We start from the raw sequence: 14,400 nt of genomic DNA, 5'->3' as shown, positions 1-14,400 counted from the left end.
GGTCCGTGCTGCTGCATATCCTATGGAAGATCAAAGGGAAAAGCGGGGCCGCTGATTCGCTACGAGGATGGAGGATGAACGTCTCGTACTTGTATACATACTTGTAGTTCCCTCAACTCCGTTCCGTATAACATCCATGTACTGTCATAGGTTGACAGGGACTACCGCTAATCAACGACATCCCCATTGGTAGTCTTCCATCCAAACCGTTCGGAATAATCAACCTTACTGTCATCCTTCTTAAGACTTCCGTCCTTCCCTAATTTTTCCAACAGCTTCCGCAACGCCGCTTCGTCCTCGTCTCTACACTGAGGGGGCGGGTCTACCCGAGCTCGTTCCTCATCATCAAGATCCTCGAGGTCAAACTCGCTGCAAGATTCGTAAATGTCGTCCCAGCCCATGTAAGCTATATAAGCTCCATTGAATATCTGGTTCTCGATGGCTCTTTCAGCTTCCCAAGGCATTCTCGGAACGCTCTGCCAGCCTCCCCCAACCCGTACAGATTCGTCGGATCGCCAGCCATCTGAAATGCCGAACCTGAATTCTCGCAAAAGTCCAAGTTCATCCGCAAATCTCTGGAAAACCTCATACCAGCGGGTTTGATAGGGAGGGCTGCGATTAAACTCGGCGACATGCTCGCCGGGGTCTACATCGCCCCTGGGGAATCCATCTTCATCTAGCCAGTTTACGGTTGTATAGTACACCTGAAACAGAATAGAGCAACTGTCGAGATTGATCTCAACGAGTGTGTCTGCGTGACTTAGGATCCAGTCAAACTGCCAATCTCTGCAAAAAGCGAAAAAGCCCAGCGTCAATGACTTGAGATGTGGAAAGTGGGCAGATCGGAAGTCGACTTTAGGGGAGAAGCCAATTCTCAGGCTAGAATACAAAAGAAGCCGTTTCAGGTTGTTTTGCATCGGCTCTAGGAAGAGTTTTGGGAAGTCGGTCCAGAAATCTTGGGGATGGCCATCCTGCAGATTGATCAGCATCTTTCGGTGAAGAAATCACAGAACATACCTTCCATCGATCAGCGTCACCTTCTTCATGAACAACACTCATACGAAACGATTTCAGGGTTCCTAGAGTTTCCCAAAGTTGTTCCACCCTCTCAGTCAAAGTTTTGTGTTCTTCAGTTCCCTCGTTGGTTCTAGGAAGCAAATGCAACCCGTTTTCATAGTGCCGCAGCGAAAGTCCAGTCAAGCGGCCACTCAATTGTGAAAACACCTTCTCAATGACTTCGCGCCTTTCTCCGGCAACCTGGAAAAGATAAAGGTAGTGATCAACCCCGTCACCACATACACGGCGTTCAAAGTCAATTCTAACCGAATTGACGTGTGGAAAGCCGTCCAGATGATTTATGCATTCTTCCCACTGAGGGTCGTTCCGAATGCCAGCGCTTTCGTAATGTGGATATGTGTCATGATGCTTCTCAAATCAGAACTTCATGTGCAACATATAGACGTGTTTAGACAGAAGAGGGCTTACACAGTCTGGCTCTACAGTGTGTAAAATGACCTTTTTAACGAGCTTGCTCAGAAATGGATGCTCAATAATGTTCTTGAATACTGTTGCATCATATTTGAGTGAACTAGGAGCAGAGCCAGCTTGGAGTCCACCAGGAGCAGAGCCTTTTTTGCGTCGAACACGAGCAGAGCCCTTTTTGGGTTGACTAGGAGCAGAGCCTTTTTTGAGTTGACGATCGTCGTAGAACCATTGTGGGTAAAGTGTGGCAGTCTCGAAGAGCACTTGGGCTGCAATTGCGTCGAGGCGCTTGTTGACCAGCCGCAAACTGGCGATATCCGGCTTCTCATCTAAGCATTTAACGATTTGTAATAATAGTTCAGTGGGGAGAGTGACAAGTCTAGGTGCAGCCATGTTGAAAGTAGCCCTGATGAACGTCACGTTTTGTGTGATGATGGATGTTGGAGACTATGAGGTTGTGATATGTTCTGAGATGTATCATATATATTTATGTTAGGCAAACACCAGATGCAGGCTTGAGGCGAAGCATCCGTATCTATGGATTCGCTTCCAGCTCTGGCTCTTCCTCGACCAAGCATGAGATTGGATGGACAGAAGCACGATATCTTGGCGGTGAGTGTCCAGCATCGACTCCGGAGTATGTAGGGAGATTGAATCCGCTGGTTTCCCGCCTGTCACCATTACCATATGGCATACATGGCACGAGTTAGCAAATGTACATTCTATGTCACCGCAAAGAGTATTATTCCAGATGTAGATGGAGATTGAGAGGGAAACGGTCATGGATTGTGACCGGGGAGGTTGAAGAACAACCTAGGTATAACCCCAAAAGAGGACTAGCGCCGGCAACACCCCCCAGCCCCCAACCACTTTCTTTACACTTACAGCTCATCGAGTCTCCACCTGCGAACTTCAAAACCGCCAACCAACCAACGAACATACATAAATCTTCGCATAATTAATCGCCAACATCACTACCTTCTCACCGCTGCTCTCCCCTTAATTCTTCACGATCCCTCCTATCTCCCTCCCGCAAACGGTCGCATCCCTCCCTCTCTGACCGGCGCATGCTTTGTCCTCTCCCTCGTGCGCTTCTCCGCATTCCAGCCATCGTCATCTCCACGTTAGCCCGAGGATAGCTTATGCTGCATGCGCCCTCCACCCATGCCATGTCGTCTCCCCAATACACCAACCCAGTGAGCCAGCGACCGTTGACACCTCCTGAATCCGAAGACGATATGAGTAGTCAACCTGGATCCAAGGCTTCCAAAGCCTCACCGCCGCCGTCGTCGTCTGCGATCGACTTCAACAAGGCTTCGCAGTTCGACTCTGGATACTTCGGCGAAGCTGTACACGCTCCTGGAGAGAGCCCGGCGAATACTTCAGATGAAGAAAAAGATGCGCAAAAGTCAGATTCACCAAAAGGTTCTGCCAGCACGCCCAAGGCCCAATCCAAATCTTCGTCCCATCTCCCAATCACCCCATCTCCGACACCCGCCCGACATCGAACCTCCACGCCACAACCCATCGATATAGAACGCCCATATACACCCACGCCGCTCTTCCCCAAGACTCTCAATGGTCAGCAATCGAATATCGGAGTGCCTCAATATCCCTATACCCCCGATAGCGCCCGCTCAGCACACGGTCGCTCCCATGTGTTTCCCACTGTAACACCTCTGCCTTCTATGCCATGGACCGATCCTGTATCTCCCTCAGGGTCTCCCGTGCAATCTGCGCTTTCCTCCTGTATCTCTAAGTTGGAAAATCTCATCCAATCCTCCCAGCCTAACGATGTGCAAATGGAGCATATTGTTGCGCAGTTCGAATCCATATCTTCTTTCCTATCCGCGCCAGAATCCCAAACGAGGCAGACAGACGATGTTCTGTTCACGGAATTGGAAAACACTCTGAACGAGGAAGGCGACAATGTCCACGCAGATGGAAAGACGACGCAGCACGATGGTGAAGGTCTCAATCTTGCGGAAGTCCCTGATCACCTAGTTGCAAAGGAGTACGTGGGCAAGGTTGGCCGCTACATCCTGGGCGTAAAGAAGCATGTCGACGATCTAAAGTTGAGGATGGAGGAAGTCAAGCTTTTGAACTCGATTCAGGTCGACATCATCCAGGATCTGAGAACCGAATTGCGAACAAGAATCCACGAGACCGGCGGGACGGGCAATCTTTCCGCAACACCGAGCGAAGATGAAGCCACTTCATCAGGTGGATCGACTCCTCGCCGATTCGTACCACCATACCAGGCAAGCTTCTGGGGTTCGGTACGCGAAGCTCTCGACCAAGTCGGAGACATATGGCTCGACTGGTAACCATATCATATTTGCCCCTCTTACCTGGCCAGGGCCTTTCGATTCTTGACATGTTTTGTTTCTGCATACCATTTCTGTCCTATACCTTTCTCCCTTGCTTATGTTTTGGCTGGTTTCCGTCTAATTGGCAATTTTCTCACAACGACGATAACGACAAAGGGGAATCCCCCCGCGGAAAAATGTTTGCATTTGCATATAAAGGCGTCTGTTTGTTCTACCCCACTCTATCATCCTTCCCAGCATACCTACCAACCTACCATTCTTTCTTCCTTCTCACCAACCAACCCGCGCAATCCCCCGCTTCAGGACCTGTTTTGTTGTGTGCCTCTTTCCCCGTCTGTTATCCTTCACAGCACGTACATATATATCACCCAGGCTCCTTTCTGCATCTTACGATACACGCCGATATTAGTCGGCGATTCCATCCGTTGACGGCCTGTTTCCCACAATAATAACAATCATGATACCCCACCCCCACCCTTTCCCCCTTGTTTTCTTGAAGATGATTCTTTACTTTACACCACGAGGATGAAATTGGAATAACGAACGAAACATTGTGGGGAGGATAGCTATTTGTTTCTCTTCGTACGGAAGGGGAGAGAGATAAAGATAGTAATAGATGTTTAAGATTTTTCAGTGAAGGGATGGCGTGTGATGGTGATTGTGATTGCTTTTTTTCTCGTGATGTGCTTCACTTATTCTCACTCTTTTTCATACATCTTACGGTCTTGTGATGGTGTTGTTCCCAAGGCATAATTTTTCCCTGCGATCCGTCCGTCATTGGAAAAAGAAGAATTATCCCTAGAGGTCGAGCTTCGCGAGTTTGAACAAGATCGCGCGCACGTGAATTCAATTATCTATCCAGATTCAAGATCAAACGACTGGATGCAATAATTTCTTGAACGAGGCAGGAACCAGGTATACTCACCGATAGCGATTGGGCATGCATGTTTGTCCATAACGGAAGACACTAGTAAATTGATTATTCAATGTCTACCGCACCGCCAACAGGATGTTTAGATAGCGGCAGTGATATGCATATGAGGACTTTAAAGCTTTTACGGGTAAGATGACAGGAATATTCGGCCGAGTAATGGAAAAGAAAGAAACAACTATACGAAGTATTGTCACAAAGGGGTGCGGTTTGATTCTTCTGTTAGCAAGTGCATAGCACAACGCCCAGTGCTCATAGCAAAGCGCACAGAAACCAAGGGATCACATGTCAGTTCTATGTGCGCTCCAGCAAAAGAAACTACGAGTACCATCTCTAGTCCGCTGCAGAGGATAGAGGGTAATTTTCAACCATCTGAATGGAATGATTGAGATGTCGAGGATCACACGTGATGGGGAAAGTCGTTACGTACGGGGATCCATCATGCATGTCCGAGTATAGCCGGGAGCGAAGGAAGAGCTCTTGGTGAACTGACTGAGCAGATTATGGCCGGAAAGATCAGTTTATTCCGAACAAAGGGGGCACTTGAACGGAATTCGGCTCCAACGCTTTCATTCCGTCATGCCTCAATAATGATGATGATCTGAGTTGATGGCAAGATGAGGTTGTGTGACATCAACTCCTCCTTACCGGCTGTTCTATTTCTCCGCTGCACAAATGTGTAGCAATATCAGATGCGCTCATTTTCACGAATGAGAAAGTCCCGACAGAGTTGAGTCGTCCATTTTGAGCGCGATCGTCTGAGCAGATGTTGCCAAACCACTCCTGGCAAGCCCAGCCGCCGAGGACAAGCCCGTTCCCCAGCCTGCGCCGTGGATTGGGTCATACCGAGTACGGTTTCAGCCACTCTGAGACTTGCCACAAAGCCTTAGCCCTCGAGGACTCGGCACGTGACTGAGCTCCGCCCGTCCACACTCCAAGTGTCTGGACTTCCGGGCCGTGGGCTCATGCGATGCCTTCTCCTCTTCCCCAAGAGAAATTATAGATTACACCAGATGTCGCACGCTGCACGCTAACAAGTGCTGCCATGTGCCTGAGCGGTATCTCGAGAAGGTCCTTCGCAAAAGACATGTTGTGCTAAGGACCTTGGAAGTATCGAAACAATGATGATCAGGCGCTTGCGAGTTCAGCGGACCATCCGTGGTACAAATAAGTCCGTGATGCCACAAAGCCAATATCTGGGCGGTCGCCCGTCGATCCCATTGTTTGGGTGCAGTGCGCAGCGGAAGCCTGGGCGGACCTTCAGAGCCATCAGCCTCTGTAAGTGCACGGCTGGGCGCATCTCACGAAGGGGCCGAGTGCATCAGGCGGAGGACTTGGTATCGTCTGCATCATTCGTCGTTGTTCGATCATGAAAATCCCACCGCCAGCAACGATGGGACAAGGAAAAGCCAAGCGGACGATGACCCTGAGAAAAGGTGATGCCAGGTGGAGGAGCAAAATCGTCAACACAGGGCGTGCGCTGCCGGATCAACGCCTTATGACAGGTTCGGAGAGAGAAGAGAGGACCTTAGATCCAGTGGAGGTGCCGCGAATTCCGTCTTGAGTGGATTCGCAGAGACTGGCAGAGACTCCCAAGACTGAGGACGAGAGTCGAACGGAGGCGAGGGTGAATCGCAGTGATTGGCCCCTTTGGAAGCGTTGTATATGCCCAGAGATGTGCCAAGGGTTGGCATCGTCTTTCGAGTGTGAAAAGGACAGGAAAGGCCAAGCCCAAGACGTCTCCCAAGTCCTTGAGAAGCCCGTAAGTTAGATGTAACCATTTGTCGTGCCTCTGCCTCTGCCTCTGCCACGGCCAGCCAACTGCCTCTTTCTCCTGAGGGGAAGACTCTTCTATGTATATCATGACCTCCCTCTCGTGGCCATCAATCCTCCATCGTGCCCTGCACCAGCCATTGATGTTCGTCGCAACCGAGTAGTCTACACCTACCTCCATCCGCCCGCCGGCCATGGAACCCCAGGCTCCGCCGAACGCCGCCGCAGCCATTCCACCTGCCACTTCCACTCCCTCACCTCCCATTGCTGCTGCCACCGTACACAGCTCCAGTCCACGAAACTCGCAGAATTATCAGCAGAATTATCAGCAGCAGTTGCAGCAGCAACAGCGCCAACAGTATCAGCGAACTTCGCAGCCCACACCTCCCAGCGATTACGAATACACATATACCGACAAAGATGCATACTATGCCCGTCAAGCCAATCCTCGCTCACAGCGAGGCTCCAAGAGCAGCAGTGCCCGCGCTCACGACTCTGTCATATCACACCCGTTTTCCCCAAAGGTCTCAGCACCTCCCAGTCCGGGCAGCAGTATCTCCTCCGTAGGCAGGAAGCACCGCTCGATAGAGCAGATTCAACCAGTTCAGCGACCAACCAGCGTCACCTACCCACCTCGCGCCTACATCGATCCAGAGAAGGCCGCTGCAGCGTCTTACGGCCATCGCTCCTCTCATCGGAATTCGTCAAATCCAGATGGAGCAAATGCCATCTACGACTCTGGTGAATACCACGAAAAGGGTCCCGAAGAGAAGGCCTGGCAGTTATTGGTATGTCACTTACCCCACAGAATCGATCAACCCCATGTTTCAGCCTCTAACATCACGATTATAGCTCTTTCTCTCTGCGCCATGCATGCTCCTCTCGTTCGGCATCACCCTCTGGACTATCTTCGCCCTTTTCGCTGCGCTTCTTCTCCAGCCCCTTCGTCTCTTCTCCACCCGCCCACCTCTTCCCGCGCAACTCATCTCCTTCCTCGCGCCGCCACTCAACCTCCAACTCCACCTAATATATTCCTTCTCCTCATCGACGGAATATAGTCCAGCCATGCTCGTCGTTGTGCACCTCTTCTCCCCCGTCGTAGCCGCAGGCGTCGCAGTCGCTGCATGGACAGCCGCCTGCTTCTGGTTCTTCTCCGCGATCCTCGGCGACCCATCCGGCCAGGACAGCCACAACGACGGCAAAGAGAGCATCCTAGGCGTGCGAAACTGGTGGGACCGATGGCTCTCGCGAGCGCTCCGGTAGCGACAGAATCTCGTCCAAGTTCAGCAGTTGCGCGGTGGTGGGTTTTGGTACGAATAAGAAAAAGAGTAGTTCGCTTCGTGTTGTTTTGTGTTCATTGAACAGGTGTTTTTCAGCAACGATTGTCATGATATTATACCTTTTTTATTAGCTTTTTCTTTTTTTCACCGCGGCTCATTTGGGTAGTCCTAGTTTTTTTGGTCTTTTGTCTTTTTCTCATGGACGCTCGACAAAGCGGCATCGGTATGGCGTATTTGGGCTATTATGGATCGGAACCGGTTTGGGCATGATATCAATCGTTTGCAAGATGCAGCGATGCTTCGATGAAAAGACTTCTCGAGGTTTTGGTTTTCTGTGCCGTTGATGTTGCGGGCAGGGTGGTTGAAGACGTGGAGTCGAAATAAAGGTGAAGGGACGGGGGAAGGCACCTCTGGATGGGGAAAGAGGTAAACAATGAACCTCAAATGTACGAGTTGGCATAGGAAGATACAGCTTTCGAAGTGGAATATGATATCTTGAATCACTCAACTTTTCATGTATTGTTGCATTCTGTGATGTTCTGGATAAATTGCCAGCATAGGCTCCTCCCCAAGAACAGTGAGCCCTTACCGTAGAAACTCCCCAGACTCACCCTCATCAGTCCATCTACAAGTCTGTCCATCTCTCAACCTCTCTAGGTCTTCTCCACAGTATGAATACCTCCTCTTCCATCCTTCCCGTTCACCGCCTCAACACAACGTGACTCCTCCTCCACGCCAACACTGCCGCCAATTCCCTCACCCCGCCCAGCCCTCAACTCGGCCGAACTCATCCCATGCGGGAGCATACATCTCGCTAGTCCCACTTCATCATTCGCTCCAAAGCAGCCAAGGCTGGCCCAGCATGAGAGAGTAACACAAGAACAGTCGTCACGGCGCAGAGGCTGGGGATGGGACTAGACAAGACGGGGAGAAGGGATCAGAGAGGTGATGGGATCATGGATCAAGTAGAAATTCTATCTGAGGTCGGCGGGGAGGTATTGAAGGGAGCGATTTCGGTGGGTTTGTCCGGAAGGATTTCGGGGAGGTTGTGGGTGTTGGACTTATGGTACTCGGTACGACTTGAGCATATTGGACACCGACAGCTCATGCGTAGAACCACAGTGTATTAGAGAAACATTAGTAGCATCGGCAGGTCTCTCATGCTTACCATTACTGATAGGACATCCAATCCATCAAAGAGTCAGCTATTCGATGTGAATTGTACAACAACCATTTTGGATTCTACACTATAAGCTACTCCGCACTTAGAACTACTGCTAAATGACAAGCCTACAACGCCTCTCGCTAAACCTACCGTGCAGGCTATCTAGATGAACATTAAAGTATGCATGGACATATTGGTGGAATCTGTAAGCACGTAGATACGGGGATGGTATCCGGCCACTCCAGCAAGTATACGGAGTCAAATTGATCGGGGAATGGTGCGAAGGACTGTATCATTCACGCGTGATGACCATGAGGCTGTTATTTATAGACGGGATTACATTTTATACTAATCCGGATGCACTTGTGTAATATCTGAGTGTGTTTCTCATTCACGCCTAGGTAATCATAGGATATTATAAATTTTAATCTTAGTAAAGGTAACAATATCTCTAACAAAAAAAGGCGAACTATGAGTCAATCAAGGGAGTGTTTTATTATTAAAAAAGAAGATTTATATTACTATCTTAGATTACGATCAATTGCGAAATGGCCGCATTTCCATCCACCTTTCATCCTGATGATCCGCTTCCTACCGACGGTCAAACGGCACGATCGACATACCCTGACTTATTAAGCTTCGGTGATGACCATCAAGTATTTGCTTTTAATTCTCAGGATAATGATTGGGTGTGCAATATAGAAGAAAGATGCATTATAATAATATCATTAAAGTGAGAGGAAACAATATTGATTTCTTCCATCGTTTTGGATCCAGACAGAAAAAGATTAAGGATATTACCAAGATCTAACAACATTACACATATATATATACAAATCTACCACTATACAATTGTTGTTAAAAAGGTATCTCAAAATCATACTTCGTAAACATTGGAAGAAAAAGCATTACGTGATGTGTAAAAGACACCCTGAGAAACGAGATTGTTTCTCGCGGCAAGAATGAAATGAATATCATTCTGCAGGCCACACATGTAGCGCAATGAACGGCGAGAAAGAATACAAAGTAGACGCTCCAGGGGTATATATGTAAGGGAAGGAAGGAAACTCCTGGACGATTCGCGAAAGGGGGTATTGCTGCTGGGCTAAGGATATAAAGGACATGACCGAAATGTAAAAGCGTAAAAAGTCGAATGGAATGCCTAGGAATGAGGCTCCCTTTGGTGACAAATGGAAAAGGAAAGAAGCTGAAGTATAGGGTCGTGAGAGGAGTGTTCGTAGCATCATGCGATTGCTGTATTCGACATGATGGAGTCTCGCTTGATGTCGCGCTTGACGACCGGGTTCTCGAGCTCCTTGGTTCTCTGCAGAATCGTTCGCTGCCTTGCCAATTCTCGTCGCAAACAGCTGCGTAGGCATCGCTCGACCACGGCGGGGTCACTATCGGTCGATCCGGACTTGATGCTGAATGCCGAGCTATCACGGCTAAAGGTTTGTCGCATCTGGCAGCTCTTGTCGCTGCCAATCTCCTTCTGGTAGACGTGATCTAGGAAGCCGAAGGAGTCGTCGAAGGTCTTGTAGCAGCTGGTGCAAGCGAATGTAGTGCCGGCCTCGGAAGAATTGGTGTTCGGTGCGAGGTGAGATTTGAAGAGGATTTGTCGGTACTGGGAAAGGCCGCTGTGTTTGGAAACCGAAATGACAGCAGCGCAGCAGGGACAAACCTCGCGTTCATCGTGTCGGTCATACGGTTGGGCTTTCTTGGTAGAGAACGAGGACAAGCGGTCCCTTTGGATCTGCGATGCAAAAGGGCAGAAATCCATGTTGAATCGTGGAAGAGGGAGCATGGCTGCGGTCTTAGGAGGCGATTGCAGGCGCGTGAATTGGTCGCGCAATGCCTGTAGACATGTTCGGCGAACGGCTTTCGCGGCTGTCAGTATGTCGTCGAAAGGCATCATCCCGGCAGGTGTGCGGGATAGTGAATGGTTGAGAAGCGCAGCGTGGATTTCATGTTGCGCGCGCGTTAGCTGTGCAGAGACGATGGCATTGCATTTTGCTGTGACGCATCAGTATTAATTTCGAAAATGTAGGAACATATTTTAAAATGTCAAAAACTTACAATCGCCTTTCTCGAAGCGTGTGCCGAATGCCTCGATTCCCTTCTCCATGAATTCCTTGACGCGACGGCCAAGACATAGCGCTCGTTGTAATTCGTCTTCATCGTTATTTCCACTGATTCCAAAACAATCCCATTTCGAGGATCTGCGGCGACGTTGTGTACTCAGCCAATCTTCATAAGCTTCATTGGCCTTTTGGAATTGAAGGTCAATATCCCAGAGCGTGAGGGATAGATAATGTGATTTTTCCCAAGCTTCCAGGACGCCAGACATGACGAAGCCGCCAGAACCCATGAAGGACCGCATGGGAGCGAATGTGCGGAGAATGTTGCGCGGGTCGGGATTTGTATGTTGGGGGGAAGTTGGTCCAAGCATGATTGACGAGCGTTGCCGGGTGAATTGGTGTGGAGTTTGAATGTCGATGAATCGCTTGAGTACCGATCGCTCGATGAAGCTGCATAAACTTGGTCAAACTCTACCTAGAAGGAACCTAAGGACTACAACGACGACGTAAGGTGTGCCGGGGATGTACTGGTATGGTAGGGGTTGGCGACATTTGGCGAGGACCACCAGTTCTTATGGAATTCCGTCATGGTGACTGGGAAACCTGGTGCTGAGCTGTCTTCATGCAGAGGAAATGAAAACAACAAAGTAGCATTAATACGAGAACGTGTGGCGCCGTGTAGAATCGGGAGTCCATCCCAAGGTAGCAGCGACAGATGGTGATAATCTCTCGTAGGAGATCAAAACAGTCGACGAGCCGGGAAGAATGGGGTGCTGGACCAATGGAAAGGGAAGACGAACCCCACGATAGGACAAGTAGATTTCTGTTGACCGACTGATGGTTACGCGGTGAGTTATCTCGACGACGGGACAGGAGGAAGAATCGATGCGAGGCTTACGGTGAATCATGAGCCAGCACATTCAATCTATCCCAACTAATAAACCAGCCTACATCCTCCCGCAAGCCCCGTCCATTGACAGTCTATCATTTCCCTCCATTTCAGGGTTTGGCTCGCCGTTGTCTGGTGGGTCCAAGCGTAGTGTTCGAGTTGTCGTCTAAGTTGGCTGATTCGTGCCACCACATCAAACAACAAAACCTGCACGTCCACCGCAATTCTCTCGCTTCCCACCTCCGTTCCTGCAGCCACGCGATCCCACACCCTCCCTGTCTGCTCATATTGTCATTTCTATGGTAGCAAATTCATTTCTTGTCATTATTGATGATTTTATTTAGATGGTGGTGCATATCCTCATTGCACAAACCAAATTGTTGCATTAATCTGACACCCATCTTCTCGTTAACTAATGTGCCAAACACAATGAAGGGGCCGCGACGTTGCACAACTATCGCCCTTCTCGTTCCGATTAGCACCTCTTTGTGCAAATGCTCATTGATTTGACCTCATCTCATTATTGCCTGGTTACGTGTTATCTGGGTAACGACCTGGAGGCTACGCTGCTTCATTCTTCGACAGCCTTGTGATGTCCTGGAATCTACTTGATCTTTGAACCAGCTTTGTTGTCATGTATTCTGAATGATTTCTATCTTTATCTGCCTTGCACGCGGTCTATCGTATAATGGCTGCAAGGGCTCTTAAACGACCCTACCGGAGTGTGCTGCTCCCGCTCTTACGATTTCAAAGGGGTTGAAAGATGAGCAGGTCACGATAAGAGCACCTACAACGACACAAAGCAGTGCATCGGCGGAATGTAACGGCATTTTTGTTGCATTATTTGTGATAGAAGTACAAGCGAAGGTAGATCTAGCCATGATTCCATACGTACCACTTTCACTTGTCATTCCGTGTTGTAGTGACACGCGAAGGCGGCATGTCAGGTTTGACCATAAAGTCGAACTTGTCCAATGTCGCCCCAAGAAAGCTTGCGACAAATGTCAGACTGTAAAATTCCGCTGCGACGGTGGCATTCCGTGCACTAGATGTCAACTAAATAAGGTTCATTCTTCTTTGCACAGTCGAACTTCTGAAGGTCGAACACAAAAAAACTGTTTCATCTCCCAGAAGATATGGTACCAATCCTCCAGAGCCACAAAATGGTCGGTACAAATGCAGAAAGTTTAGCCTCAAACACCCTTTCAGAGAAGGTAAAGTCATACATCAATCTCTAATTCGAAAAAATTCCACCCCATTGGCACATTATGCATAGAGGCAGCTTTCCTGTAAACCTTATAGTGGATTTTCTGGTGTACTCAATGATCATTGTAGGCCTTCGGGTAAGCGAGCGAAAAGGCAGAGATGAAATCAGCGGCAATTCTTCTTTATGAGAAAATTCTGCTGGACCTGATCTTCGAAGCTCTCTATAAAGCATACGGTCTACCTCTCTAGATTTTTTAGAATGGTGAAGAGCTCGAAGCAAACTGATGCAACGCAAACCATTGATTCTATGATCCCTAGCCATTTTGGATTTCCCCTTTACGGAAGATGAGCCTTAGGATTGGATCTCGAATGCTAGCGATATTTCTCGACTACTTGTTCTACCAGAGCATGGGCTATAGTATGGTAAGATAGAATTCGAAGGTCTGGTGATGTATAGAAATATTCATAAAATGCTTCAAGAGAAGATCGTGCTGCGGTCCCTTGGATGTTCTGCTGTAGATGGACGTACAGTAGTTACTTTATTTCATCGATACGCGCCCCGAACACAATCTTACTAGAGAAGTAGCGTTCCAACGTAAATAGTCGTGTAAATCAAAGGCTATTCTATCATACTCAAGTATCGAATGGACAGCCTGCCCTTACTCCTATGGAAATTATTAATAATCACTTTTTGCACATTCGATCAGATCTTATGGGCTAACAAAATCTTCTTCAGATATCAATTTACACAAGCTTTCAAGCAAGAAGTTATTTCAAAGCATGTGGATCTCTTGCGTTTTACTATTCCTCGTTGACTACAGATCCACGCGAAATTGTTGGTAGTTAGTGCACTCAATTAACAAATAGTGGGAAAGCTGCGTGAGCGGGCTTTACTACCCGCCTTCATCATCAATATGCGCACTTGACTTGAGAACGAAACCTGGCAGGTATCAACAATGAAAGCATGCCCGTTACCCTGTTGTACTACAAATGATGATTAGTATTCAAATCTTTAGTGACATGAAAGTAAGTTAATCTCTTTGACTTGACTGCCACCATGACCTTTGGTTGATAAGCATATTTCTGCACAATGGATCTTTCTTGCGTAACTTTTACCTACTCTCTACGCTGCTAAATGGTTCACTACGCTTTCAAACATACCCACTCGGCTTTCGACGATTGTTCCTGATCGGACATGTGCAATTAGTAGGAGTCATGACGAAATCTTGCATCTCTCTAGCTTAAACTTGGTACAAATTGTGGACT

The 14,400-nt window shown here is 48.5% G+C and overlaps 4 protein-coding genes across 4 annotated transcripts; 2 read left to right on the top strand and 2 right to left on the bottom strand.

The window, feature by feature from the left end:
* Window positions 1-111: 111 nt before the first annotated feature.
* Window positions 112-1,211, bottom strand: BU24DRAFT_140639 (uncharacterized protein). Its single transcript, XM_033521126.1, has one exon. It carries the CDS (start codon window positions 987-989, stop codon window positions 168-170), a length of 822 nt encoding a protein of 273 aa, XP_033385257.1. The 5' UTR covers window positions 990-1,211; the 3' UTR covers window positions 112-167.
* A 1,440-nt stretch (window positions 1,212-2,651) lies between these two features.
* BU24DRAFT_460028 (uncharacterized protein) lies at window positions 2,652-3,809 on the top strand (the record flags this gene model as incomplete). Its single annotated transcript, XM_033531784.1, has 1 exon — window positions 2,652-3,809. One exon carries the CDS (start codon window positions 2,652-2,654, stop codon window positions 3,807-3,809), a length of 1,158 nt encoding a protein of 385 aa, XP_033385256.1.
* Window positions 3,810-6,617: 2,808 nt separating this feature from the next.
* On the top strand, window positions 6,618-7,886 carry BU24DRAFT_140611 (uncharacterized protein). The gene is made up of 2 exons (XM_033521125.1): window positions 6,618-7,304; window positions 7,369-7,886. The coding sequence occupies exons 1-2, from the start codon at window positions 6,711-6,713 to the stop codon at window positions 7,777-7,779; spliced, it is 1,005 nt and encodes a 334-aa protein (XP_033385255.1). The 5' UTR covers window positions 6,618-6,710; the 3' UTR covers window positions 7,780-7,886.
* Window positions 7,887-10,204: 2,318 nt separating this feature from the next.
* On the bottom strand, window positions 10,205-11,308 carry BU24DRAFT_344229 (uncharacterized protein; the record flags this gene model as incomplete). Its single annotated transcript, XM_033523397.1, has 2 exons — window positions 10,205-10,974; window positions 11,038-11,308. The coding sequence occupies 2 exons, from the start codon at window positions 11,306-11,308 to the stop codon at window positions 10,205-10,207; spliced, it is 1,041 nt and encodes a 346-aa protein (XP_033385254.1).
* Between the last annotated feature and the right edge of the window lie 3,092 nt (window positions 11,309-14,400).

The sequence above is a fragment of the Aaosphaeria arxii genome (genome assembly GCF_010015735.1).
Source record: "Aaosphaeria arxii CBS 175.79 unplaced genomic scaffold BU24scaffold_3, whole genome shotgun sequence".
NCBI classification, from domain to species: domain Eukaryota; kingdom Fungi; phylum Ascomycota; class Dothideomycetes; order Pleosporales; genus Aaosphaeria; species Aaosphaeria arxii.
Note: the sequence above shows the minus strand (reverse complement) of the source record. Positions and strands in the feature narration are given on the sequence as shown.

Excerpts from the sequence above, each read along its gene's own strand:
- BU24DRAFT_140639 (XM_033521126.1), bottom strand. The coding sequence starts at position 989 with ATGCTGATCAATCTGCAGGATGGCCATCCCCAAGATTTCTGGACCGAC.
- BU24DRAFT_140611 (XM_033521125.1), top strand. The coding sequence starts at position 6,711 with ATGGAACCCCAGGCTCCGCCGAACGCCGCCGCAGCCATTCCACCTGCC. Across the intron at positions 7,305-7,368 it reads AGAAGGCCTGGCAGTTATTG|CTCTTTCTCTCTGCGCCATG; the intron begins GTATGTCACTTA and ends TCACGATTATAG.